Source organism: Ananas comosus, linkage group 16 (genome assembly GCF_001540865.1).
Source record: "Ananas comosus cultivar F153 linkage group 16, ASM154086v1, whole genome shotgun sequence".
In the NCBI taxonomy this organism is placed as follows: domain Eukaryota; kingdom Viridiplantae; phylum Streptophyta; class Magnoliopsida; order Poales; family Bromeliaceae; genus Ananas; species Ananas comosus.
This window is the reverse complement of record NC_033636.1, coordinates 778,960-805,120: the sequence shown is the minus strand read 5'-3', so window position 1 is coordinate 805,120 and position 26,161 is coordinate 778,960. Positions and strand designations below refer to the sequence as shown.

The window sequence follows — 26,161 nt, the reverse complement described above, 5'->3', positions numbered from 1 at the left end:
AGCAGATTCACGAATTGCAAGTTAGATTTTCAGCTCTACTATTGGGTGAAAAGTTGAAAGAATCTTAATCTAATAATTGAAACTCACAAATATAAATCTCATTACATTTAGGCTGTCCTAAAATCTAAATGGTAGAAATTTTTATTATGTATATTCGAGCTATATCGAGCCGAGCATGAGCAAGCTGACACTAGCTCGTGCTCGACTTGTTATGATTTAGAGCTAGAAAATTTAGCTCAGATTTAGCTCGTTTACTAAATGAGCAACTGATCTAGAACTTATTTTAAGCCGAACGTAAACTAGCTAGCTGGCGAACAGTGAGTTAGCTGGATTGTCAGCCCTAATTAATCATAGAATAGGGAAATAAATTTTTTTTCAAACTGCAGATTAGCAAAGTAAAAATACGCTAAATAAAGATCAAGGAGGGTTAAATAAATTTAACCTGAATTATTATTGAATTAATAATGGAGCTATTCTACCATCAATATATATTTATGACTATTCTGTATGGACAAAGTACATGTACTACAGGTTGGCACCATAGAGATATATATATATAAATATATATAAATATAGCATGCATCTTGACAAAATAATTGACTCATTACATAGGTCTCTAATTAACATATTTGGGGTCTACCATGTACACATTTGTGGGAAAATATTTTCAACACAACAATAGTGTGTCACTACAAGAAAATCGAATTTTTTTTGGTGAAACAAATAGCCACAAAAACATAATAATTCGCCGCAATTTTTTGGCCAAAACTTATTTGCCACAAAAAATGTTCAATATTTGTGGCGAATGTATTCGCTACTAAATTTTCAACATTTGTCACAAAAGGCCAGTAGATAGCTCTCAAAATACCTAACATTTTATGGAAAAAATATATCTGGGCGTGCATAGCATAATATTATTTGTGCAATTTTTAGTAATGGCCACAAATACTATAGCGATTGCCGCTGCAAAATTTATTGTTTGGCCTCACATATTGGAGAAACTTAGTTTTGACCATAGTTAGAATTCGCAATTTATTCACGAATTATTAAAAATACGAATAAAATAGCCCATATGCGATTTATTTCCAAAAAATCATAATAAAACGTGAATTTTTGGATTAAATTTATTATTCGCGAATAATTCGCGTACGCCGAACTATCTGGCTAAAAAAATGTACAAAATTTTTAGATAAAATTTCTTTTCAAATTATTACCGAATTATTCACGAATTATTAAAAAAATTTATGAACTTCCAGAATATGTGATCATGAAAAAAATGAAGATGGAAACGACAATAAACATAATTTGTTATTATTTCTTTTACTTAATCGATTTTATTTGTAGCTTTCGAATTTTATATTCTTAAAAAGTTATAACTATATACGCTAGTAGCATAAATCTACAAAAAAAAGTTTAGGTTAATAGCCGAATTTTTTATTCCGAATTGTTAATTGGTGAACGTATAATTTCTATATAAATCGTGTAGCCGAGTAATTGGTGAGCCTGTTTTTTAAGCTGTATTTTTCAACGAATTTAAGAATTGAGATATAAATTTTATTCTAATTATATCTGTACCAAATTTTTGCTGAATTCGAATTAACTAACTATGATTTTGATCATAAATAGCTATGTATATTTATGGTCAAATTTTGTTTCATTCACTATAAAATTTTCAAATCCTGCTGATAATTATAAAATATATAGTGACTATTTATTAGTTGATCACTGAGAGTTTTTAATACTCACTACAGTAAAAACGGTCTATAGCGACACTTTTAAAAGTCAGTACAGCTCAAAAAAAGTGTTGCTCGCTAAATTACCGATATTTTTAAAAAATGTTGCTATATGTGGTGTCGCTAGGTTTATAATAACAGTTAAAGAGTGTCGCTATAACCTAAAAAAGTACTGCTAATTTACCAATATTTATTTAAGCATTTAGCAACCGCCGGAACTCTACCTCGTTGGCTGCGGTGGCGAAGGAGGACGAGAGAAAGGGATCTTTGTCTAGGATTTCAGTCGATTGAGTGAGGGGAGAAAGGGAAATGATAATCGATTTTTCTTTTTTTTTCTACCCAGGCCACTCTTCCTACTGAGGGCACGAGAGCTATTGCGAGTGTCTCTACGGAGACGGTACTTAGATCAGTTACGGTCGCGACTTCAGTGGGGCTACTAGGGTGTAGCCCAGGGTTTGGATAGCGGTCGTTTCGGCGACTGCATTGTTAGTATTGCTTCCGCAGATCTTTGGGTAGGGTTGCGATGCCTACCTCTTCTCCTTGATTGCTGATTGGAATCAGCGGTTCGAATATTTTGACCTTTACCTCGTTCATTCTTCCTACCAGAGTGGGATTGACACAGTTTTGGTGTCAGGTCCCTGTTGTTACATACATCGTATGCGATTGTTCTAACACCTAAATTGGTGTCTGGGGATAGTAGATGGTTTAGTAGGATCCGTCTTGATTCGAGAGACTCCAGGTTATTGTCGGAAATCTCGGAGCTTTGATTATAGCTCGGTTGAGGTGCGAAAATCGGTTAGAGAAACCATTTTCTAAAGCCTCAGTTAGTACGGTGCGCGGCTTAGTGTCGCTAGTAGCTTTCGAATGTTGAAAGCTTTACGACTCCCAGTCTATTTTCGATTGTCGACTTGCAAGTCGCAGTTTCGACGATTTTAGTGGTGAACTTATGGGCTCAAGAAAGGGGTATCAAGTGGCTTGATACTTCGACGTGTCTCACACTTCCAACTAGTTGTTGGTAGTGAATCTTCGGATATTTCGCTTTTCTTTTGATAAGTACATTGGCTGCAGACAATGTACTGTCGAAAGTGGAACGAAATACCTTTTCCCTTTTTGGGACTCTGGGATTGGGTCGGTATTTCCTTTCTCTATAGATAGTTTTGACTCTAGTTCGAGTCTGAGTATTCGTTAGTTCTTTAGTTGTGCCTTTCGCGACTAAAAGAGTTTGTTGGTTTAGTCTTGGTCTGTCGTCGTGAGGTTCAGAATCAGTGGATGAGTGACTTGAGCATGGTTGTTGGCTTTGATTGTCACCGTATGTGATAGCGTATAAGGTTTGCGGCTCGGCTTATCGTGCAAACCTTGGAATGTTATGCTTGTCCGATTATTTGGTGACAGGTGCGCCAGGGTCTCAATGAGACAGGCATTTGGTGTTGCTCGGAACATCGATCGCTAGGGTCCATGGTAGGACGGCAGCGACAGGGTCTTGTGGTGACAGATGTTGAGCATCACCGATGGTTAGTATCGCATTAGCGATTGGCGACCTATGCATCAAGTAATGGACTTGCATAGAGTTCTCGGTGGTCTGTTGGTACCTGATTAAGTTTGAGGGGACAAATTGTCTAGCCCAATTGGTATTGTCAGTTGAATCTTTTGGTCAGGTGGAAAGTGAGGTCTTGGACCTAGGACTATAGATTGTCGCAGGTGACTTTCTGTTGATGAGGCTTGGCAATCTGTGTGGTTACTGGTGGGAGACTGTGGTCTCCAAAGCAAGAGTTTTGACTCAGGTCTTAGAACAACGTTTCGTATTCGCTCTTGGTGAGCAGGTTGACGTTGTTGGATAGTCGGAGTTTTTCGTTTCAGTCTACGTAAATAGACTCTAGATTAAAGTGGTTGTCTCGTGATTTTTCTACGTGAACTTGCGACGTAGTCGAGTCGGTTACGGCTATGCGGACCAAGGTAGAGTGGACCTAAATTTCTGAATGTTGCTTAATTATCTCAGAATTGGCAATTTGGGTTTGGACAATCCTTGTCGTGGGACTATTTTTGTCCGCAGATTATAGGATAATGTCAATCCCGGTGAGTTTTGGTCCTTAGATTTTGGGTTGGTACGTTTTTTTTTTCCTCGTCTAATCCGAGTGGAACTGCTGTCCTATCCCTTCCCTTCTTCGGATGTTGAACTGTCCAAATTCAAGGATTTGTGATTGACCAATACATTGATGGAGCAATGTCTGATTGCGATTTTAGTGCGTACGTGGTCAAGTTTCGGAGACGAAACTTCTTTTAAGGGGGGGATAATGTAAGGACTGAGATTTTGACAGTGCAACTAAACTCTCTGTTGATGATGTTTATGTGTGTAATTTAATTACATAAGCACTCGTCAAATTTCAGGAGAAAATGAGCTAGAATGGAGAAGTTACGCGATTATTAGTTTTCACTTAAGTGAATAGTAACTCCGATTTTCTGGAGAACCCACGGAGTAGAGTTGGCTTTCGGCGCGTATCGGACTCCATTCATAGCGATCCAATAGCTTGTTTTGATCGGCTCGACTATTCTGGAACCAATGGCACTGACGGATTTTGGATCTGACGCACAGTTTTCGAGAAAAAGGAGTTTTAACAAAAAGAGGGTTTCCGCTCTTTGCTATTCGTGCATTTTAAAACTCCTCGTGCTTTGTACAAGTGATCTGGAGATGGGTGAGAGATGTTTCAAGTACCTACTGGTGGCAGGGAATTCAAATACGAGTTTGAATTAAAGGATTTCGGGTTTCCACCAAGGCCTATGTATGATATATAGGTTAGTTGGAGAGAGGTCGGATTTTGTCGCAAATCGGCAAGCAAATCGGATGAAACGAAATCGTAGTTTTGATGCCCCCGTCGTGCTGAACGCGATGGCGCTGTCGGATCGAAAATCCGACAGACAGATTTTCAGGAAACACGAAATGTTCGCTGAGGGGTCGAAGGTGGCAAATCGGAAACTTCGCAAAAGTCTTTGTATTTTATGTACCGAGGTGGCAGGGACTAAATTATAAAAATAGGGCTGAGGTGGGTTTTTCTGCAATTGTACATATATCATAGTGTTAGGTCACCATGAAACCCTAACCCTAGGTCCCCTCCTCTTCCTTAACCGCCTCCCTCACGTTCCCCTGCTCTCCCTGCGCGCGCCCCAGCCACCTGAGCACGCCGCCGGCCGCCGGAGCTGGCCGCTCTTCCATCTCCTCCATCACCTTCCACACTTTTCTTTCTACCCTCCTCAGCCACCGAGCTCGGGAAGGCACCTAAACCTATGAAACCATCTTCCCTTGGCCGAGATCCATCTCCGGTGTCGTTCCCGCCGGTCGCCGCCGCCCCCGAGGTCGCCGGCCGCCGCTTCTGCTCTCTGCGCCCGCCCAGACCCGGAGCGGGCCGAGCTTGAGGCCGCAGCGCCTCCGCGCGTCGCCGCCGTCCACCATCGGGCGCGCCACCTTCCCCTCGACCTCCGGCGCCGTCGCCGCCGTTCCCCGCCGTCCATGTTGGCTGTGGTGCCGCCTGGACTCGCCGCAGCCGCCCAGACCCGGAGCGGGCCGAGCTTGGGAGATCTCTGCCTACGCGCGCCTCCGCCGCTCCCTGCCGGCAGTGCCGCCCTCCAGACACCTCCGGAGACCTCCGGCGTGCACCCCCGGACGTCCCTGACCTGCCCCGGCCGCCGCCGTGGCCGCAGCACCCCCCGGACCCGTGCCCTAGCTCGTGCGGGCATGCCTTGTTCCGCCGCCGCCGCCGCCTCCGCCGCTTCCAGCCACCACCCGAGGTGAGCTTGGTACTCCTCACCTCCCCCGCAACCTTCCCTGGCCCGCGTGCACCCCGCCGTGCTGCCGGTGGCCGGCCGGAGCAAGCTTGCTCCGACCAAGCCCGAAATAGGGCTTAGTTGAGTAGGTTACTGTTCCGAGCAACCCGAGCCTCCCCGATCTCTGCGGAAGGGAGCACGGTGATCGTAGCAAATTGCTGATCATCGTGCTCACCTTAGATTCTACCGGGGAGACTCCGTTCCGCTGTTTCGGCGGTGTCGACCCTGTTGAGCTTTTTCGGCTGCTATTCCGTGCTTGCGCACGTTTCTCCGGCGATCCGAGGCTGTTATGATGCCTCCGAAGGTGAGCACGGTGATCGTTGGTCAGTTCTGATCACAGTGCTCACCTTACTTTGGATCAGCGGATGTCGTATCGGCCTGTTCGGCGCGAATTTCCCCGACTGCGCGCTGTTCGCTGAACCTTCGGGTTGCTCCCGCACTTTCCACAGTGAGCCATTGTGCTCCAGATCATGAGCACGGCCTCCGGTACGTCGAGACCTGTCAGTACGTGTCTCGGCGGACCTTGGAAGTCCTCAGTTTGCGTGAACGAGCCATGTTATCGCCCGATTTACATAAAATATTAGGATTTTATGTAAAGTGAGGGGCTTTTGTGCAATTGTGCATTATGTAGCTACTGTAGGCAGTGTATAGGCGTGTGTGGTGACCTCTGGACTGATTGTCCATGATCTGTTAGCTTTTGCGGAAATCGAAGAGTCGATTTCGATGCGTTTTTCGGCGAAATTCGCCGAAAGAACGCGGTTTCGGTTCGGATTTCTTCCGACGTCGTTTGGTTGCTCTGTGAGTAGTCTCTAAGCCTTGTTGGCTGGTCACCATCATCACATTGTGGGTTCGATGATGACGGGTGAGCGACGGTGGGTTCTGGTGTCGAAATAAACACTTTCGGGAACCCGGATTCGTACAACTATCCGACGATAATTGTGTAGTGGTGTTATCTTGTGTTTGCTGCCAAAACATCCAAATTGGAATGTTTTGGGGCAGCAGGTGACTCGTAGTATGAGTCGGTGCGTTTCGAGACAATTCAGTGGTCCCGACGGAGTCCCAGTGTGGTTTTCGGGACTTCCGGCGAGTTACGGTAATCGGTATTGGGAAACCGATCTTCGTGAATTGTTTGTGGGGTTGTGGATACTGTGCTAACCCGGTGGACCCTCTATAGGTCCGGTTGACATTCTTTTGCAGTCAGGAGACAGGCGCGACATTCGTACAGGTGGGTACTTCGATCCGACGTTGGTACAGTAGTGCACGCTCGGTGATGGTTTCTTACCCTTGCTCTTTTGTTATTATCCATGCATATATTATATGTTGAGCTTTGCACCTCTATCGTTTATATTACACCCACGTTGTTTGATTATACTCTACTCAGACGTTTCCATGCTTAGTATCATGTGTAGGAGTATAATCTATCTGTATGTGATACCATGTTTCCTTGTTGCTCTACTTAGCTATTCTGCATACCCTGATTCATGTTTATAGTAGAGCGATTCCGTGATTATCTATGAGATCAGCGATCTAGTCGGTCGATTCTAGTATTCAGTATTTGTGACCTATTCGGTGAGTTCCTCGACCTTTGTTGTCTGATGACCGTTAAGGTCGGTATACCCTGAGGGGTGGGATTGTCGGTTAGTTGCCGACGGATGATTATACCTTACTCATATTGACTATTTGACATGATTGGTCGAGTTTCATATCCTATACTTGTGACATGATTGGTCGAATTCATATCCTATATCTGTGACATGATTGGTCGAGTTCATATCCTATATCTGTGACATGATTGGTCGAGTTTCATATCCTATACTTGTGACATAATTGGTCGAGTTCATACCCTATACTTGTGACATGATTGGTCGAGTTTCATACTCTGTACTTGTGACCTGGTTAGTCGATTTGGTTACATGATGACCCATGCGGTCGATGGGCCCTGGGGGGCAGGATTGTCGGCTGGTTGCCGCACTACAACAAAAACGGTCTATAGCGACACTTTTAAATGTAGGTACATGTCAAAAAAGTGCTGCTAGCTAAAATTACCGACACTTTTAAAAAGTGTTGCTATATGTGGGGTCGCTAGGTATATAGTGACAGCTAAAGAGTGTCGCTATAACCTAAAAGAGTGCTACTAGTTTACCGACACTTATTTAAACATTTAGCAACCGCCGAAACTCTATCTCGTTGACTGCGGTGGCGGAGGAGGACGACAGGAAAGGTTCTTCGTCTAGAATTTCAATGGATTGAGTGAAGAGAGAAGAAAAGATGGTAATTGATTTTTCTTTTTTTTTTCTTTTCTGTTTGTAATCGGGCCAAATGGACTGGGTATGGTGGGTTGAGTAGAGTAATCTTTTATTTTTGGCTGGATTGGGCTTTATATATAGGCATTAGTAGATATTTTTTTAAGTTTTAGGATAAATGGGACACTTACTCAAAAGTGTCCCAAATATGTGTCGCTATAACCTAATTCTGTTGTAGTGCCGACGGTTGATCATTGAGCATATTGCATTGATCGCCCGATACTCGTCGCATTTCACGAACACTGGCGGTCTGATCCACCGCAAGGAGTGTTCTTTTCGGAAAAAGTGGTTGAATGGTGACAACCCGTGAGCCCTAGAGGGGTTATATGTACTGGAGAGTAGTAGTGGCATTGGCTTGAGGTCTGCGGTGCTGACCAAGAGAGCATTGGTCAGATTGGGTACTTTTGGACTTCTTGACCGGTTGACGCATATTGCAGTCGTTGCATGCATATTTACAGTTCTTACTTTATAGTTGTCTTGCTACTATAGTAGATATTCATGTATGCTTTCGGTTCCAGTTACAGTAGCGGTAGCCGTTATTCAGTCTAGTTCTTACTTTCTTTCAGTTTATTTCTACTGTATTCGGTATATCTGCTCATTACCTTAGTATTGTTGCTACTATATTTCCACTGACCCTTGTTGTTATTTAGCTCTTCCTGATCCGGTGAGTACTCCTCGCCTTCATCGGCTTGCGGTACCCATTGGGAGGGGAGACATGTATACATGTTCTCACCTCCCCCACCATTTTTCAGGTATTGCAGGCGATGAGTAGTGGGACGAGACGTGAGGTACGTGTGTAGCGGTCGATAGAGCTTCTGACCCAGGTTATTTCGGTATAGTTATTATCCTTATTATTTCAGTTGTTATAGCTCAGATAGTTATATGGTTCAGTATTTTTATTACATTTGAAAATATGGATTTTCGTGAATGTAATAAACGGATTTCTGGATTTTGTAAAATAAAAGGTTTTCTACCCCTCGTGGTAGCGTTTTTTAAAGAATAAAGGTTTCCGTGCAGAAAACAGTTTTCAAAAGGTTTCTGTGGATTTTGCATCTTAGTATTTCAAAACCTGTTTCTGTGGTTGGAAACATTTTAACTGATAGGTGTGGATTTATGCATAAATGTGAATCTATAGTGAATGGTGTATGAATATATATAACGGTTGGTTATTTGTATGTTCATTTGTTGTGGTTGTGCCTGGATGACTTCTTGTACTTGTGCGACGCCGTGCAAATACAGGGGAGACTCTGTCCGTGTGAACAGTGGATTCCCTGTATTTGTGGCGGATCTGGCATACTCTGGGTCAGGTTTTAAAAAAAAAAAAAAAAAAAATTCAGACGCTTTTCCGCTTTGTTTTAAACTAAAAAGGGACCCTGGGGCGTGACAACTCCACCCACAACAGTCAACAGTATAAGAGCCTCGCTCTTCCTGCTATATAATTTTGGCTCAGTCGAGACTCATCTCACACTTCCGGCTGGTAATTGGTTCTGATACCAACTGTGACGCCCCAACTTCCCATGGGGTCACCCATCTTAGGACTACTCCCGTCCTACCACGCTTAACTTGCTTAATCTCTTGGGCCTAACTAACACCCAAAATACTTAAACCGGATTAAGAGTATATTGAACTATATAGAGTCTCGCAATAATATTTCTAATTTATGTATTCAACAAAGATTAATTAATTACACCATATTTGTCACTTTCATCCCCAAAATATTGTTTTCTACTCCTCAGGCCATCTTGATCACCTCGCAGATAACACTGAAAGCTTATGGAGAATCTGACGTATCTTGGGATTAGTAAGTTGTGAATAAAATAAAAAAAAAATTCTGCGAACCGAGCTACGTGAATTAATTCAAGTTGAAATTAAGGAATATAAAAGGGTTTGCTATCCTTTTGTTAATATTTATTGCTACGGCGTTGATTGTAGTACCATTAAGAAAATGGCAAAAAAGTCCACGCATACATACACACTTTCCACTTTTTTTCTCTCTATTTCTTTTTTTATTTTTTTTATTTTTGTTTCTTTTTGGGTGACATGCTCACTGTTGAAAAAAAAAAAAGAAAAAGAAAAGAAAGGAGAATTAGTCGAATAAAAACTACCCAATATAATTCTAAACTTGGACTTACACATTATGCTAAGGGGGTGTTTGGTTTTCTATAAAACCAGCTGAAAAAAATTTTGGCTGAAAATTTTTTTCCAGACGTTTGGTTTGGTGTAAAAGGAAAAATTATTTTACGAATGTGAAGAAAATCTCGGCTTTTCGTTTTCCGCCTCATTTCTGCGGAAAACGAAAACTTGGAAAAGAAATGGCGGCTCATGCACAGTAAAAGCATCGCGGTCCACGAGCTTAGGGTGAAAGCTCGTGGACCGCGTGAGTGGTCCATGCTGGACCACACACCCAACTCTCTCTCTCTCTCTCTCTCTCTCTCTCGTTTGTGTGTTTAAAAGAGAGAGAGGGGATAAAGAATTATTTTATATATTGAGTCTGGCTGGGGTACTATCGATAGCACCACGCATTTGGTGCTATCGAGTTTTCCACCATTAGATTTAACTCTCTGATTATTTTTACCCGTTAGATTATACTATTCAACCAACCACTCACTCAACCCTAGGCGGCCTACATCATGCTAACCACCCATTTCTTAATCAAGGGCTAAAAAATCAATACCACCAATAGCTTGGTACTATTGATAGTATTCCAGCCTAGTTCTATATATATTTTATATTTTTATTATACAATACATATAGTATTATATACATACTATGATATATATTATATTATATACTTATATCAATTTATTATATAATATAATTTTAATATATTTAATTTACAAATAATAATAATAATAATAATAATAATAATAAATATATTGTGATAATTAATATATATCAATAATATAAAATATATAGAATAAAAGAAAATATATAATAATTTTTTTATTTATCCTTTTCTTGCTTTTTCTTTCAACCAAACAAACAATCGCGATGAAAAATGTGATATACTGAACCTTAACAAATTGTAAAGATTACAGTATAAGTTTATACTTGATTGACTTGAAGACGTTTTGCGCAAAATAGACGTAAAAACGAACTTTGAAACTCAAGATTTATATTATAGAGGACTAAAGTGGAATACTTAGTTATAGGGGAGCTTGTTGGCAATTTTTTTTTAACTAAGCAGTGGAGTCCACATGCTTTCACATCCTTATCCCCACCGCCTTAATTAGTAGTGGAAAGGAGGGAGTGAAGTTAATTAGTTTTTTCTCTCTATCTCTCTTTAATTTAGCTCGTATGCACGGTGGAGAGCTCGAGCTCGGAAGATTTTCGTTGTCGTTTCGGAGAGCCGTTCGAGCGTGTGGACGTCGCTGTTACGCCGTTGGAGGCCGGGTGAACGCGTGTTTTCCTCTCCTTTCGACTTCTCGCCGTGGTTGAATTAGCTTTTTGAGGTGAGTCAAAGTGATGCTTACCAGATTTTTCGGATTTCCTCCTAAGTTCTATTGTTAGCATGTATTCGTGGATATTGTCATGTTTTATTGCTCAATTCATCGATTTATTGTGTTTCTAAAATCTGAATTGGAGCTTAGAATATTAGTTAAATAATACATATTGGACTTGAATTTGACTTAGAAGAAAACTCGCGCTTCTTCACTGTCATATGTTAAAATTACCAGATTTAGTTCTAGGAGCCGTAGTTTATTTGTATCACCGCAGTTTGTGGGCGGTGGATATCCAGAATAGTATAGAATAATATTACGCTCGTACTGGGATGCCGAGCTTATTTTTTCAGTATTGTTTAGACTGTTCTAGATTGTCAGGTGCCGTTGGGGTTGACGATGGACCCAGATTATTATTTTTGCATCAGATTGTGCCGAGGGCACGTATGTTTTGATTGTTAGACCAGTTAGACCCTTTTTACTTGACTATAGCCTATGAGAGCCTGATTGATCTCGATAGAGACACGCTTGCATACTCGGTTGGGTAGCGCACACTAGTGTCACTCCGGAGTCAGGCTTTGTACGTTTGCGTTGGTGTCGTTTTGTCCTGCTTGGACTTACTCTCCACTAACGACCTGGTTTGGTGTTAGATAGTGTAGCTTCGACAGGCGGGACGGGTGTGTTTACAGTCCCTTGGACGAGTATGTTTACAGTCCTTAATAAGATTGGGTCTGGATTTTCACTTTTCTATAGATTGTTGGTGTTAGACCGAGATAGTATATGTGTATATAGCTGTAGATTTATTCCAGCTTTCTTTCTATACTTGTTTATATCTGTAGACTTAGTAGGTGAGCCGTTGAAGTCGGTCGGTTTAGAGGTGTAAAACGGGCCGTGCGGCCCGTGGCCCGCCCGGCCCGGCACGGCTACGGGCCGGGCTGTGGCCCGGCACGACCACTGCAGCACCCGGGTCGTACCGAGCCGGCCCGGCTCTTCTGGCCGTGCTGGACCGCATACCTGGGGCCCGACGGCCCGGCACGACACGGCCCAAAACGGGCCTAGGCCGTGCCGGGCCGAGGAGAGCCGGTGGCCCGGCACGGCACGGCCCGATTGGGCTGTGCCAGCCGGGCCAGCACAGCCGGAACCCCAGGCCCCAAGGCAAGTTGCCTGTGCCTGGGGTCTGATCTCCTCGGGAGGAGGCCAAAGCCCTTCTCCCCATGGAGATCTCCTCCAAGGTCTGCCTAGCAGACCTTGGCAGGAGATATTTTGTTCCAATGGACCAAAGAAATTTGTGCCATTGGACCAAAAACCCATCTCAAATTTTATTTTATTTTAATAATACAAATATATTAAATAAACTTAAATATTTATATTTTATTATTTTTTATAAATTTTAAATTTTAAGTTAAAATATCAGTTTAAATAAAAATTATTTATTGTTTATATTTCGTAATTATATAGTATTATTTTTTTAAAAATTTAAAAAGGGGCCGGCCCGAAGCACGGCCCCGCCCGGCACGGCCCATGCCTTCCGTGCCGAGGGGCCGTGCCAGGCCGAAGGGTAGGAGTTCGGGCCCGGCACGGCCCGGCCCGGATTTGGTCACGGGCCGGGACGGGCCAGGCCCTAGCCCGTTTCGGCCCGAAAAATGTGGACCGTGCCTGCCCGGCACGGCCCACATTACACCCCTAGGTAGGTAGCAGTACCCACTGAGGACTACTTTTTGCAGTAGTTCTCACACCCATTTGTTGAAATCTTTTGTAGAGCCTTTTTCTTCGGCTGCTGCTGCTGCTGCTGAGTCTGATCGTGGAAAGGGTGTTGCGAGTTAGAGCCATTCCTGACAAGTTACAGAGCTAGAAGAGTACCAGCTACAAATAGTTGTAGTTTTTGGATTATTATACATACTGATGTTGTATCTCGCTGGAGCGAATGTTTTGGTTATCAGGATGCTTGTATGTATAGTTACCCCCTTTTGTTTATATATATATACCTCATTTCTTCTAGCAGCTCTATACTACTAGTTGTAGTATTGTTTGATTAGAGATACAGCTATTGCTTCGTATACAAGAGAAATTTCTTTATATACGGCGGATTTGTCGGCGTGCCCGAGGAAACGAGTAATCCGGGGCGTGACAGATTAAGTTGGTATCAGAGCTTAGTATTAGGTCGTTGGGACCTAGGAACCCTAAGTTTAGCAAACCTTAGGAGGGCAAGAGACGAGAGGCGTGATTTATCGCGAAAGTCAATACTTGAATAGTCTTAACTCCTCCCAGAGTGTAGTGAGTGATTGAAGGAGTGTCTGTTTCGGTCTAGAAAAATTATGTTGGCTGCAGACGACATAATTTTGAAGAAAAACAAGGGGCCGCCTTCCAGACTTTCGTTTGATTGGGTCGAGAGTGTTTTTGTTTTATCTGACCCTTATTTCTTTTTTTTGTAGCTAGGTATCGACGTTGTGGTCGACCGTCGTTGCGGGATCGTGCCGCCCCTCCTAAGATGCCTGAGCAGGCAGAGCCGAGTGCGCGACCGGAGGCAAGCGCACCCCCTGATCTGAGGGAGCAGTTGGCTGTCTTGACTGAGGTGACGAGGCAGCAGGGGGAGTTGTTACAGAGGTTATGTGAGAGGTTAGCTCCGCCCCAGAGTACCGTACCAGAGCAGCCAGTTCCACCTCCGCCTACTCCAGTGGCAGGACCAGCTGCAGCAGTACCCCCACCAGCGGCAGTATCCCCACCAGCGGCAGTACCCCCAGCGCCAGTTGCAGCTTCTGGTGAGGCTCCACAGCTAACTGAGGCTGAGCAGGAGCGGATGGCTGAGAGACTTGCCCGCTTCCATCGTTTCGATCCGCCGACCTACGATGGCAGTTGCATTGAGACTTGGGTTGTCGAGGGCTGGGTCAGCGCAATGGAGAAACTGTTTCAGGATCTGTTCATTCCAGAGCGGGAGCAGGTGTAATTCCCGTATCTAATTAATTTAAATTAGAATTTAAATATGTGGCCATGATTGTAGTTTTGTGATAAACCCGTTATTAAATATTTTTGATTTATTTGTACAGTCGGATTAAGCGGATTCGGTTGGATTTGATTTTCGGATTAATTATACTCTAATACTAGTTAGAGTAGGATTGAGATTTACCCCTAATTAATCACCTATAAATAGGTAATTTAGGGAGGGTGTACAGCCAAAAAAATATTATAATAATAAATATTGTTGCCGGATTCTTTGTGCAAGCGTGGCCGCTGGCAGGAGCAAGATCCGACAATCGTGGGGGAGAGGAAAAAGAACGAGTGCGAGGTGAGTCTCCAATAATTAGTTTTCTCCTTTTTCTCTTTCTTTTCTTTCTTCTTCTATCTCCCAATCTTATCCTCTCTCATCGTTGTACCGCCGTCGCCGTCGCCGGAGTGGTCGCCGGTCACCTACGGACGGGTTGGGGTGAACTCCGTATGGGGTAACCAGGGTTGGCCATGAGAGGGGTATGAGAGAGCTTCTTTGTTTGAGTTGGGAAGAAGAAAAGAGGAGATGGGATTATTTTGGATCTGGCTAGACCCGGTTCACGGTGGACCACGTTAATTTTTGCATAGTTTATTTTTACATTTAGGTTTCAATTTATCGTAACGATATTAGACGTGATTAAGTTGTTAATTAGAGTGTTTTTCCTCTATTGGTTGAATTATATTTAATTGGAAAAGCTTCTAGTGCACGTTGCTGATGCTGGATCGGGTGCAGCAAAATTTTGGTGCTTATAATGGCTTAAAAGATCAGCCAGGGACCAATCCGGCGATAGCAGTTTTGGTTTTGGGGACTGATCCGTAAAAGGGTCATAACTTTTTGTCCGTAAGGCGGAATTTTGCGATTCAAGCGCTATAGGACTCGTCTTGAAAATACGGATAAGATCGTGTGGTCTAATTATCCTAATTTAATGTATAATTTTCACAAAAATTTTAATAGTTAAAGGGCTTGTTTGAAAATATATTTTATTTGGGTCTTTTCATCGTTGTAGGTGCTGAGACGGCCGTAAAACCTCAATCTTAGAACGTGACGAATTTGTGAGCACTAATAGAGGCAAGTAAATAGCTACGTTCTGCAAACGGTAGAAAATATGCGGATCCGAGTGGGTTCGGGACATAATTATTATCTGTTTTCTTTACTAATTGTTGATACATCCGAGTGGATTTTATTATTATTATTGACAGACATGGTTTATTTATTTTGCACATTATTATTATCATGTTCTATTATTAGATATGACTGTTGCGGTCGGATTCTTCGGAGGAGAGGGATTTATCCGGTAGGCGGCTTTCAAGGAGAAATAGCGCGTAATTGTAGCTCTCACGGTTAGAGCGACGGAGTGGAGATGCTCTAAATTATGACCTTTGTGGTTTCAAATTTAAATTATCGTTATTCTTGAAGTAGATTTTTTGTTAAGCATTGCGCTTACTTTTGTTGTCTACTGTTTCAGGTACCGAGAGTCGGGGCGTGTGAGATAATTGGCCGGCGAGAACTCGTTAGATAGATTTCAAATTTTGGACATATGATTTATTTTGACATGAGATTGATTATATGGACATTTAGGAGTTATTGTTTAGTTTTGTTTTAATTAATAAATTATTTAGTTTTTAACTGAGATGGTGGCTTTGGATCAATTTAAGGCCTTCCGTTTTCGGAGGTTCTTCCTCTGAATTCGTGGCCGGTTGTTGCGGTTCATATCCGAGCAGTCGGATCTGGGGCGTGACAGCTTTAGTGGTATCAGAGCCTAGGTTATTGACACCTTAGGGCAAAATGACACCATACTTAGGGATTTAGGACGCGCGAGTGCGTGGGATTCTTTTTGGACACGAGGCGAGGGTTTAGCGAAATTTTATGTCTTGATTGTGTTCTGTTTTGTAGACGATGCCTCATTCTCGGAGGACTGTCACTTCGCAAGCTAATGTACCATGTTGATCCTATTCCACCGGGGGATCTACCACCAGAGAACTCGCAACCAGAAGTATCCTCAGCAAGAAAGCGACAGAGAATGCCGCATGACCCATTACAAGAGATGCTGAGTGTTATTAAAACACAACAAGATCAAATGATGGCCCTACAGGAAGAGATCAGAGGCCTCAAGGCAATGCAAAGTAGCAATCCTCGAGGTGGAAATAGCCTTATTGATTTTTAGAAGCTAAATCCTCCTATTTTTCGTTGGTCGACAGATCCTCTAGAGGCGGAGTCTTGGCTCCAGGAGATGGAGAAGGCCTTGACGCATATGGGCATCAGAGGAGAGACACAGGTGACTTTCGCCATTTATATGCTTCGAGAAGGGGCTTATGAGTGGTGGAAGTCAGTTCGGGACGGACACAGCGACAAAACACAATCTTGGACATGGAAGGAGTTTTGTAAGATTTTCTATGACAAGTACTTTCTAGATAGTATTCGTCAAGCTAAGAAGGCAGAGTTCATACACTTGGAATAGAGTAATCGCACGGTTATCGAGTGCGAGCTCGAATTTACTCGGTTAGAGCGCTTTGCTCCTAAACTGGTGGAGTCCGAACTGGAGCGAGCTTGAAAATTTGAGGAAGGTCTGAGGCCAGACATTAGGTAACTGGTTGTTGGTTATGAGCTACCGACTCTAAGAGATGTTGTAAACAAGGCATTGCTATTAGAGAAAGAATTACAAAGGACGCAGAGTGCACCGACTATTTCTGAGCCGAGTCGAACTCAGGCCCCGCCTTCTCAGTCTTCGTCAGGAGGTGCATCCGGACGTCGAGACAATCGGAAGAGTAGGAATGGCGGCGCGAGATAAAAAGATGGAGGTCGACCCCCACGACCACAACCTAAAGATATGAAGTGTGACTATTGTGGCGGACCTCATCGTACAAATAGATGCAGGTGGGAGTCGGGCGCCTGTTTTGAGTGTGGTTCATTTGAACATAAAATTGCCAACTGCCCAGTCAAGAAACAAAAGCGAGATGCAAACCACCAGCAAGGTGCGGGAGCATCAACAAGCGGGATGGCCCCACTGGGTCCGCATGCGCAAAGGTTGATACAAAACTGGAGGGACTCGAGTGGCTCGGGTCTGACAAGCCAGGCACGAGCTTATGCTATGACATAGCAGGATGGATCAGGAGGCGCGGACGTCCTGACAGTTATATTTGATTCGGGTGCCACGCATTCTTTCATATCTAGTAAGGTTGTCTTAGATTATGGTTTGACACATTTACCGTTGGATTGTGATTTGTGGGTTGACACGCCTGTGGGAGGCGTTAAGGTTTGCCGAGTGTGCAAATCTTGTCCAATAGAAGTCAACGGTCATGTGTTGCCAACTGACCTTATCGTCATCGATATGAAAGAGTTCGATGTCATCCTCGGGATGGATTGGCTAACGGCCCATGGAGCCACTATCGATTGCTCTGGTCGAAAGGTGGTGTTTTGTACTTCCTACGGATCAGAGTTTATCTTTGTCGGTGATCGAAGCCGCTCTCCCCCGAGAATCATCTCAGCCTTGAAGGCTACTAAAATGCTGCGGAACGGGCGCTTCGCTATCTTAGCGTACATGGTGGACTCACAAAATGAGCAGCTAAAGTTTGGGGAGATTCCAGTTGCGGAACCTATCTCTAAAGCCTCGTATAGGATGGCTGCCGCAGAGTTGCGGGAATTGAAAGACCAGTTACAGGAGCTGCTGGATAAAGATTTTATTCGACCGAGTGTTTCGCCATGAGGTGCACCAGTTTTGTTCATGAAGAAAAAGGATGGAAGTCTGCGACTGTGTATTGACTATAGAGAGTTGAATCGGATCACGGTGAAGAACAAATATCCTCTACCTCGTATTGATGACTTATTCGACCAACTACAAGGATCCTAGATTTTCTCAAAAATCGACTTGCAGTCGGGCTACCGTCAGCTGAAGATCAGGGCTGAGGATATTCCTAAGACGGCGTTTAGGACGCGCTATGGGCATTACGAGTTTCTTGTTATGCCGTTCAGGTTGACAAATGCTCCGACTACATTTATGGACGTAATGAATCGGATCTTCAAGCCTTATCTAGACTAGTTTGTGGTGGTGTTTATTGATGACATTCTTATTTACTCGCGGAGTGCAGAGCAACACGAACAACACCGGAGATTAGTGCTCCAGATCCTACGAGACAGGAAACTTTATGCTAAACTAAAGAAATGTGACTTCTAGTTGGAAGAGGTCTCTTTCTTGGGGCATGTCGTGTCCAAGGATGGTATCTCGGTTGATAAAAGAAAGGTCGAAGCTGTGGAGGCATGTCCGAGGCCTACGAGTGCTACCGAGTTTCGTAGTTTTCTAGGCCTAGCTGGCTATTATCGACGGTTCATAGAGGGGTTCTCTCTGATCGCGGTCCCTTTGACGCTGTTGACGCAAAAAAAAGAGCGAAATTTGTGTGGACCGATGAGTGCGAGGAGAACTTTCAGGAGCTGAAGCGACGATTGATCACGGCTCCTGTCTTGGCACTTCCTATGTGTGGTGAAGGCTTCACTGTTTATAGTGATGCATGCCTACGAGGTTTAGGGTGTGTCTTGATGCAAAATGATCGAGTGATTGCTTATGCTTCTAGACAGCTAAAGCCATACGAGCAAAACTACCCTACTCATGACCTAGAGCTTGCCGCAGTAGTGTTTGCTCTTAAGATTTGGCGTCATTATCTTTATGGGGAGCAATGTGAGTTCTACACCAATCATAAAAGCTTAAAATATCTTTTCACTCAGAAAGAGCTAAATATGCAACAACGTAGATGGTTTGAGCTTATGAAGGATTATGACTTGACAATCTTGTATCATCTCGGAAAAGCGAATGTGGTAGCGGATGCGCTAAGCCGCAATGCCACTGGAAATTTGGCTACACTGATTACTGAGCAAAAGTATCTTTTAGAGGATCTACGAAAGATAGACTTAGAGGTGACTATTCACGAGCCGGGAGCTCGATTGGCTCAACTTCGAATTCGACCCACATTATTGGATCAAATTAAGTTGGCCCAGTCATCCGATGCTGCTCTTCAGAAGATCCGAGCGGCCGTGGGGGCAGGTTCTCAGATAGAATTTCATATCCACGAGGATGGATCGTTAAGGTACGGTAATCGACTATATGTTCCCAAAGATGAGGCCTTAAAGAGAAAAATCTTGGAGGAGGCTCATTCGTCAGCTTACACCATACATCCGGGTAGCACAAAGATGTATCGTGACATAAGAGAAATTTTCTAGTGGGCCGGCATGAAACGAGACATTGCTCGATTTGTTTCACAGTGTCTTGTATGCCAGCGGGCCAAAGCTGAGCACCAAAGGACGGCGGGATTATTGCAGCCACTGCCGATACCCGAGTGGAAATGGGAGAAGATTACTATGGATTTTGTGGTAGGGTTACCACGTACACAGTCAGGGTCCGATGCGATTTGGGTGGTCGTCGACCGGCTGACTAAGTCTGCGCACTTCATACCTATTAAGGTGACATATCCTTTGGAGAAACTTGCGGAATTATATATTAAAGATGTGGTGAGACTACATGGTGTCCCGGTATCCATCGTTTCGGATCGAGATCCGCAATTCGTGTCGCGATTTTGGCATAGCTTGCATGAGGCTTTGGGGACTCGCTTGGATATGAGTACGGCATATCATCCGCAGAGCGATGGTTAGTCAGAGCGCACGATACAGATCTTAGAAGATATGTTGCGAGCATGCGTGATTGACTGGGGTGGGTCGTGGGACCGGCACTTACCATTGGCGGAGTTTGCGTACAATAATAGTTATCAAGCCAGCATACAGATGCCCCCTTTTGAAGCTCTCTATCGAAGAAAGTGTAGATCGCCTATCCACTGGAATGATGTTGGCGAGAGGCAGATTCTAGGGCCTGAGCTGGTCCAGCAAGCTAATGAAAAGTGCGGGTTGTGCGAGAACGTCTACGAGCCGCACAGAATAGACAGAAGAGCTATAGTGATAATAGTCGGCGAATGTTAGAATTCACAGTTGGTGATCATGTGTTCCTGAAGGTGTCGCCAACTAAGGGGGTAATACGGTTTGGGCTTCAAGGAAAGCTGAATCCACGTTACATTGGACCTTCTGAAATACTGGAACGAGTCAACAATGTGGCGTACCGAGTAGCATTACCGCCTTCTCTTGCTAGGGTGCATAATGTGTTCCATGTGTTGATGTTGCGAAAGTATGTTCAAGATCTAAAACACGTCATCGACTATTCTCCAATTCAGTTAAGAGAGGACCTATCATACGTGGAGCAGCCTATCTGGATCTTGGATCGAAGGGAAAAGGTTTTGCGAAAAAGGACGGTTCAGCTGGTACGTGTGCTGTGGAGGCATCACGCGGAGAATGAGGCGACGTGGGAGCCGGAAGAGGAGATACGGAGCAAGTATCCTCAGCTCTTTCCAAATTCTGTTAAGTAAATTTCGGGGACGAAATTTTTTTTAAAGGGGGTAAGATGTAATATGTCACGCCCCAAACCCGAGGCATAACAGACGCCGCATATCTACTAATTTAGTAAATATGCAAGGCTACAGAATTAGAAAGATAACATGCAAAAGATAATCACAAAATTTCGATTAAATCTAAATAGTCAAAAGATGAAACTAACAGTTCAGTTCCAACTAGTGTCAAATGAAATATCATATAAGCAGAACTAAAGTTTAATATGCCAAGCAAACAGAATTTGGTCTAAAGATACTGTAAATAACAAATGTGGGTGCGAAGAAATAACAAGTGAACGCAGATAAAAAGACAGCCGAAGGCCTCTAACTATATCATATGATCCGTTTGCGAGATCAAAAGACACCCGAAGGCGTAAACAAAACAGAGGCACCCGAAGGTGCAACAAAACAAAGGCGCGGATAGGCGTAGGCACCCGAAGGCGCAAACAAAACAGAGGCGCTGATAGGCGCAGACACCCGAAGGCACAATACGAAGACGAAGCTTGCTTCTATAACAAAGTACATGTCGACATGGCCAACATAAGAATAGCAGAATACCAAGAGACATCATAATTCAAAGTGTATCCAGTTACTAATTTACAGAGCAGATTATCAAATTTCAAAAGTTTATTTTGCTAAAAGGACTTGTCAATCACGGTTGAAAATCAATTTACAGAAATACTTAATAATAAGCTTAACCCTTAATTTTAAATTCTACAAAATAAGATTTTCATATAATCAAAATATTTTCCTAAATTATCTTACAAAAACTAACGGGTGTCCGGTCGCTTACCTTAACGCAGCTTCAAAGAGAGAAATTTTCCAGTCAAAACTGTGCAGAAAATCAATCGTCGGAACATAAAATAGGGACATGCGATTCTATATAAGCTAACTAAAATGAACATGCAAAGAGGATATAATGGAATGCAAATAGGTCGGGACGGAGCACAAAGGGATTTAGAATAATAAATTTGACAAACCTCAAATAGTGATCAAAGGGATGAGGGAGTTTTGAAGAATTTAAATTATTCCAAGAAGATAACATGAATGGAAATTTAAATAATAAACGAAGATTTCAATGCTCAAACAGTGAGTTTTCAGATGTTGGAATATTAATAGGCAAATTACAATTAGATGAGATCGAAATTAGAAACAAAACGAAATTCGCCCTCTCAAAGGCGTTTCATCGAACATATAATGGGCATTTCAAATATGTGTAGAATGTGCGAAGTTTACACAACTAAATTTTATGGAGGATGTGAGATATAAAATTTGACAGTTCAACAGACAAGAAAAAGATCACAACGAATCAGATTTCTAATGGTTTATAATCCCAAACATTAAGATATAAGTATTCAAAATAATCATACAACAATGAATAAGGAATTAGATCTTGTCAAGAATAAATGTAAGGAAATAAAAAGAAAAAGACCTTGAAGGCGGAAAAACGATGACGAATCAAAATATCAATGGATGAGGATTACGGCGGCGATGAATGCGAATACGGATGACCGCGGCGATCAGACGACGTCGCGCGCGCACGTGCAGAACGGCCGAGGTCGTATGGTTGCGGTGAGGGGGAGAGATGGTCGAGTGAGAAAGAGAGGAGTCGTGAGGGAGAAAAGAAAAGAAAAGGATCGGGTGAGGGTTGGCTAGGGAAAAAATTAATTAAGTTAGATACTAATAAAATAACAAAATGCCGCCGAGTCCCTTAAAGATTGGAAATCACAAAAAGGTCCAAACTTAAAATGAATAGGAGTCAAAACAAAAGCTTCAAAACTACGGGGTGTTACATAATACCCGTATGTAATTAATTTAAATTAGAATTTAAATATGTGGCCATGATTGTAGTTTTGTGATAAACCCGTTATTAAATATTTTTGATTTATTTGTATCGTCAGATTAAGCGGATTCGGTTGGATTTGATTTTCGGATTAATTATACTCTAATACTAGTTAGAGTAGGATTGAGATTTAGCCCTAATTAATCACCTATAAATAGGTAATTTAGCGAGGGTGTACGGCCAAAAAAATATTATAATAATAAATATTGTTGCCGGGTCGTGTCCAGTGCAGTTAGATTCGTGGATCATGCCCGCAGACCTATTGGTGTTAGGGCAGCTGTAGGACTTGGACGTTGTGCTCGGCATGGATTGGCTAGTGCGGTATTATGCTACTATTAATTGTGGATCGAGGACGGTGATATTCCGCTAGCCAGGCCAGGAGGAGTTCACTTTTAGAGGCTGCAGGAGTACATTGTGTGCCACCTGGATTTCGTCGGCGAGGGCTCGACAGCTGATGAGTAGAGGATGCATCGCTTTTCTGGCTATGGTGGTAAAGGTGCCTACGGCGGTACCGGGACTCAAGGATATCCCTGTAGTCTGCGATTTTCCGAATGTATTTCCTCCGGAGTTGACGACGATGCCGCCGGAGAGGGAGATTGAGTTTGTGATTGATGTAGTTTCTGGAGCTGCACCAATCTCGAAGGTACCTTATTGGATGGCACCGGCAGAGCTGAGAGAGTTAAAAGTGCAGCTTCAAGATCTAATGGATATGGGGTATGTGAGACCCAGTGTGTTGCCTTGGGGAGCGCCGATGTTATTTGTGAAGAAGAAGGATGGTTCACTTAGATTGTGTGTGGATTACCGGAAGGTGAATAAAGTGACCATCAAGAACAAGTATCCTTTGCCGCGCATTGATAATCTGTTTGATCAGCTGCAAGGATCTTGTGTCTTCTCGAAGATTGATCTCCAGTCAAGTTACCACCAGTTAAGGGTGAGAGCCGAGGATGTTCCCAAGACGACTTTCTGGACTCAGTATGGGCATTATGAGTTTACAGTGATGCCTTTTGGATTGACCAATGCCCCTGTCGCATTTATGGATTTGATGAACAGAGTGTTCAAGCCATACTTGGATAGATTTGTGGTAGTCTTCATCGATGATATCTTGATATACTCCCGGAGCGACACCTAGCATGATGAGCACTTGGGGATTGTGCTGCAACTTCTGCAAGAGAAGAAGTTGTATGCCAAGTTGAAGAAGTGCGAGTTCTGGTTGCGGAAGGTTGCTTTCTTGGGCCACGTGATCTCTGCAGTTGGAGTGGCAGTGGACCCGAAGAAGATTGATGCTATTCGGGATTGGCCCAGACCGACGACGGTGACTGAGGTGAGGAGTTTCCTGGGACTGGCAGGATATTACCGTCGGTTTGTGAAGGCTTTGCGAAGCTTTCAACACCCCTCACTCGATTGACTCGAAAGGGGATTAGTTTCATCTGGAGTGAGGATTGTCAGAGGAGCTTCGATGAGCTGAGACAGAGGTTGATGTCAGCTCCTATCCTTGCCCTTCCAGTGATGGGGGAAGGATTTGTGATCTACAGTGATGCATCGCACAGTGGGTTGGGCTCTGTGCTAATACAGCATGGTAGGGTAATTGCTTATACTTCACGGCAGTTAAAGGATTACGAGAAGAATTACCCTACGTATGACTTGGAGCTTGCTGCGGTAGTTTCTGCCTTGAAGTTGTCGCAGCATTACTTGTATGACGAGCACTGCGAGGTTTTCACCGATCATAAAAGTCTCAAGTATTTGTTCACCCAGAAGGAATTGAATCTAAGGCAACGCCGGTGGTTGGAGTTACTGAAGGATTATGATATTAGTATTCAGTATCATCCCGATAAGGCGAATATGGTGGCAGATCCGTTGAGCAGGAAGTCAGTGCAGAGCTTGAGTATGTTGATTACTTAGCAGAGGCCGTTACTCGAGGAGCTGCAGCGGTTGAGGCTCGAGATTGTGTCCCCTGGGTATACTGCAAGAATGATGTCTATAGTTTTGCAGCCCACTCTGTTGGATAGGATGCGAGAGAAACAGAGTGGAGACCCGCATTTGTTGAGGATTAGAGAGCAGTTGGAGAGGGGACAGGCAGAGAGTTTTGTTATGGACAGTTCGGGAGTACTGCGGTACAGAGACCGACTGTGTGTGCCATGGATTTAGAGATCTGAGAAGAGATTTTGAAAGAGGCTCATTATTCACCTTATACGGTTCACCCTGGTGGAACCAAGATGTATAAGGATTTGAAGGCACACTTCTGGTGGAATGAAATGAAGAGAGACATTGGCAAATTTGTAGCTCAGTGTTTGACTTGCCAACAGGTAAAGGCAGAGCACCAGATACCTGCAGGCAAGCTTCAGAGTCTGTCAGTGCCCGAGTGGAAATGAGAGCAGATCACGATGGACTTTATCATAAGATTGCCTAGAGCTCAAGGTGGGTTCGATGCGATTTGGGTGATAGTGGACAGACTGACTAAGTCTGCTCACTTCTTACCAGTACAGACCACCTGGTCCAGGGAGAGGCTTGCTCAGCTATATCTGGATGAGACTGTTAGGTTGCATGGTGTGCCAATCTCGATTGTATCAGACAGAGACCCGAGATTTGTTTTGCACTTTTTGAGGAGTCTTCAGACAGCCCTGGGTACACAGTTGCATTTCAGCACGACATTTCACCCACAGACGGATGGTCAGTCTGAGCGGACCATTCAGACTTTGGAGCACATGCTGAGAGCATGTGTCCTGAACTTTAGAGTAGGGTGGCATCGACATTTGAGACTGGCTGAGTTTGCGTACAACAACAGCTATCAAGCGAACATTCAGATTGCTCCGTTTGAAGCGTTGTATGGACGCAAGTGTCCATCCCCTTTGTATTGGAGTGATGTGGGTGAAAGAAAGACTTTGAGGCCTGAGATTCTGATTGAGGCTGAAGAAAAGGTTAAAGCAATGCGACGATACCTTTTGACAGCTCAGAGCCGCCAGAAGAGCTACGCCGACACCAGGAGACGAGACTTAAGAGTTCCAAATTGGAAATCATGTTTTCTCAAAGTCTCGCCGTTCCAAGGGATTCGTAGATTCGAAATACGTGAAAAGCACAGTCCACGCTTTATAGGCCCTTTTGAGATATTGGAGCGAGTTGGGCCAGTTGCTTACAGGATTACTTTACCCCCTCGACTGGCCGGTATCCATGATGTTTTTCACGTCTCAACACTGAGGAGATATGTGTTCGATCCATCTCACGTGATAGACTTCACTCCGCTAGAGCTTGGCAAGGACTTGAGATATGAGGAGCGACCGGTGCGAATTTTGGCTCGTGAAACGAAGGAATTTAACAATCGGGTCATTCCTTATGTAAAAGTGCAGTGGAGTCATCACGAGGAGCGTGAGGCGACCTGGGAGCCAGAGACGGTGATGTGAGAGTCCTACTCTTACTTGTTCGAAACTCAGGATTGAGGTATATTTTAAGTTTCGAGGACGAAACTTTTTTTTAGAACGGGAGGATGTGATATACTGAACCATAACAAATTGTCAAGGTTACAGTATAAATTTATGCTTGATTGAGTTGGTGACGTTTGCTCAAAATAGACGTAAAAACGGACTTTGAAACTTAAGATTTATATTATAGAGGACTAAAGTGGAATACTTA

General features: G+C 43.5%; 3 protein-coding genes across 3 annotated transcripts; 2 read left to right on the top strand and 1 right to left on the bottom strand.

Moving 5' to 3' along the window:
* LOC109722561 (uncharacterized PE-PGRS family protein PE_PGRS54-like) lies at positions 4,850-12,603 on the bottom strand. Its single transcript, XM_020250655.1, has 2 exons — positions 12,307-12,603; positions 4,850-5,602 (listed from the first exon to the last, which is right to left on the bottom strand). Exons 1-2 carry the CDS (start codon positions 12,601-12,603, stop codon positions 4,850-4,852), a joined length of 1,050 nt encoding a protein of 349 aa, XP_020106244.1.
* LOC109721957 (classical arabinogalactan protein 9-like) lies at positions 11,086-14,381 on the top strand. The gene is made up of 2 exons (XM_020249789.1): positions 11,086-11,304; positions 13,725-14,381. Exon 2 carries the CDS (start codon positions 13,781-13,783, stop codon positions 14,234-14,236), a length of 456 nt encoding a protein of 151 aa, XP_020105378.1. The 5' UTR covers positions 11,086-11,304; positions 13,725-13,780; the 3' UTR covers positions 14,237-14,381.
* Positions 19,943-20,673, top strand: LOC109722560. Its single transcript, XM_020250654.1, has 2 exons — positions 19,943-20,209; positions 20,266-20,673. The coding sequence occupies exons 1-2, from the start codon at positions 19,943-19,945 to the stop codon at positions 20,671-20,673; spliced, it is 675 nt and encodes a 224-aa protein (XP_020106243.1).

Bases quoted from the DNA above. Each gene is read 5' to 3' on its own strand.
- LOC109722561 (XM_020250655.1), bottom strand. From the start codon at position 12,603: ATGGGTTTTTGGTCCAATGGCACAAATTTCTTTGGTCCATTGGAACAA. The intron at 5,603-12,306 runs GTATGCGGTCCA...GCTTGGTCGGAG, and splicing joins GCCGGGCCGTCGGGCCCCAG to CAAGCTTGCTCCGGCCGGCC.
- LOC109721957 (XM_020249789.1), top strand. From the start codon at position 13,781: ATGCCTGAGCAGGCAGAGCCGAGTGCGCGACCGGAGGCAAGCGCACCC.
- LOC109722560 (XM_020250654.1), top strand. From the start codon at position 19,943: ATGTTGCGAGCATGCGTGATTGACTGGGGTGGGTCGTGGGACCGGCAC. The intron at 20,210-20,265 runs GTGATAATAGTC...GTGTTCCTGAAG, and splicing joins GAATAGACAGAAGAGCTATA to GTGTCGCCAACTAAGGGGGT.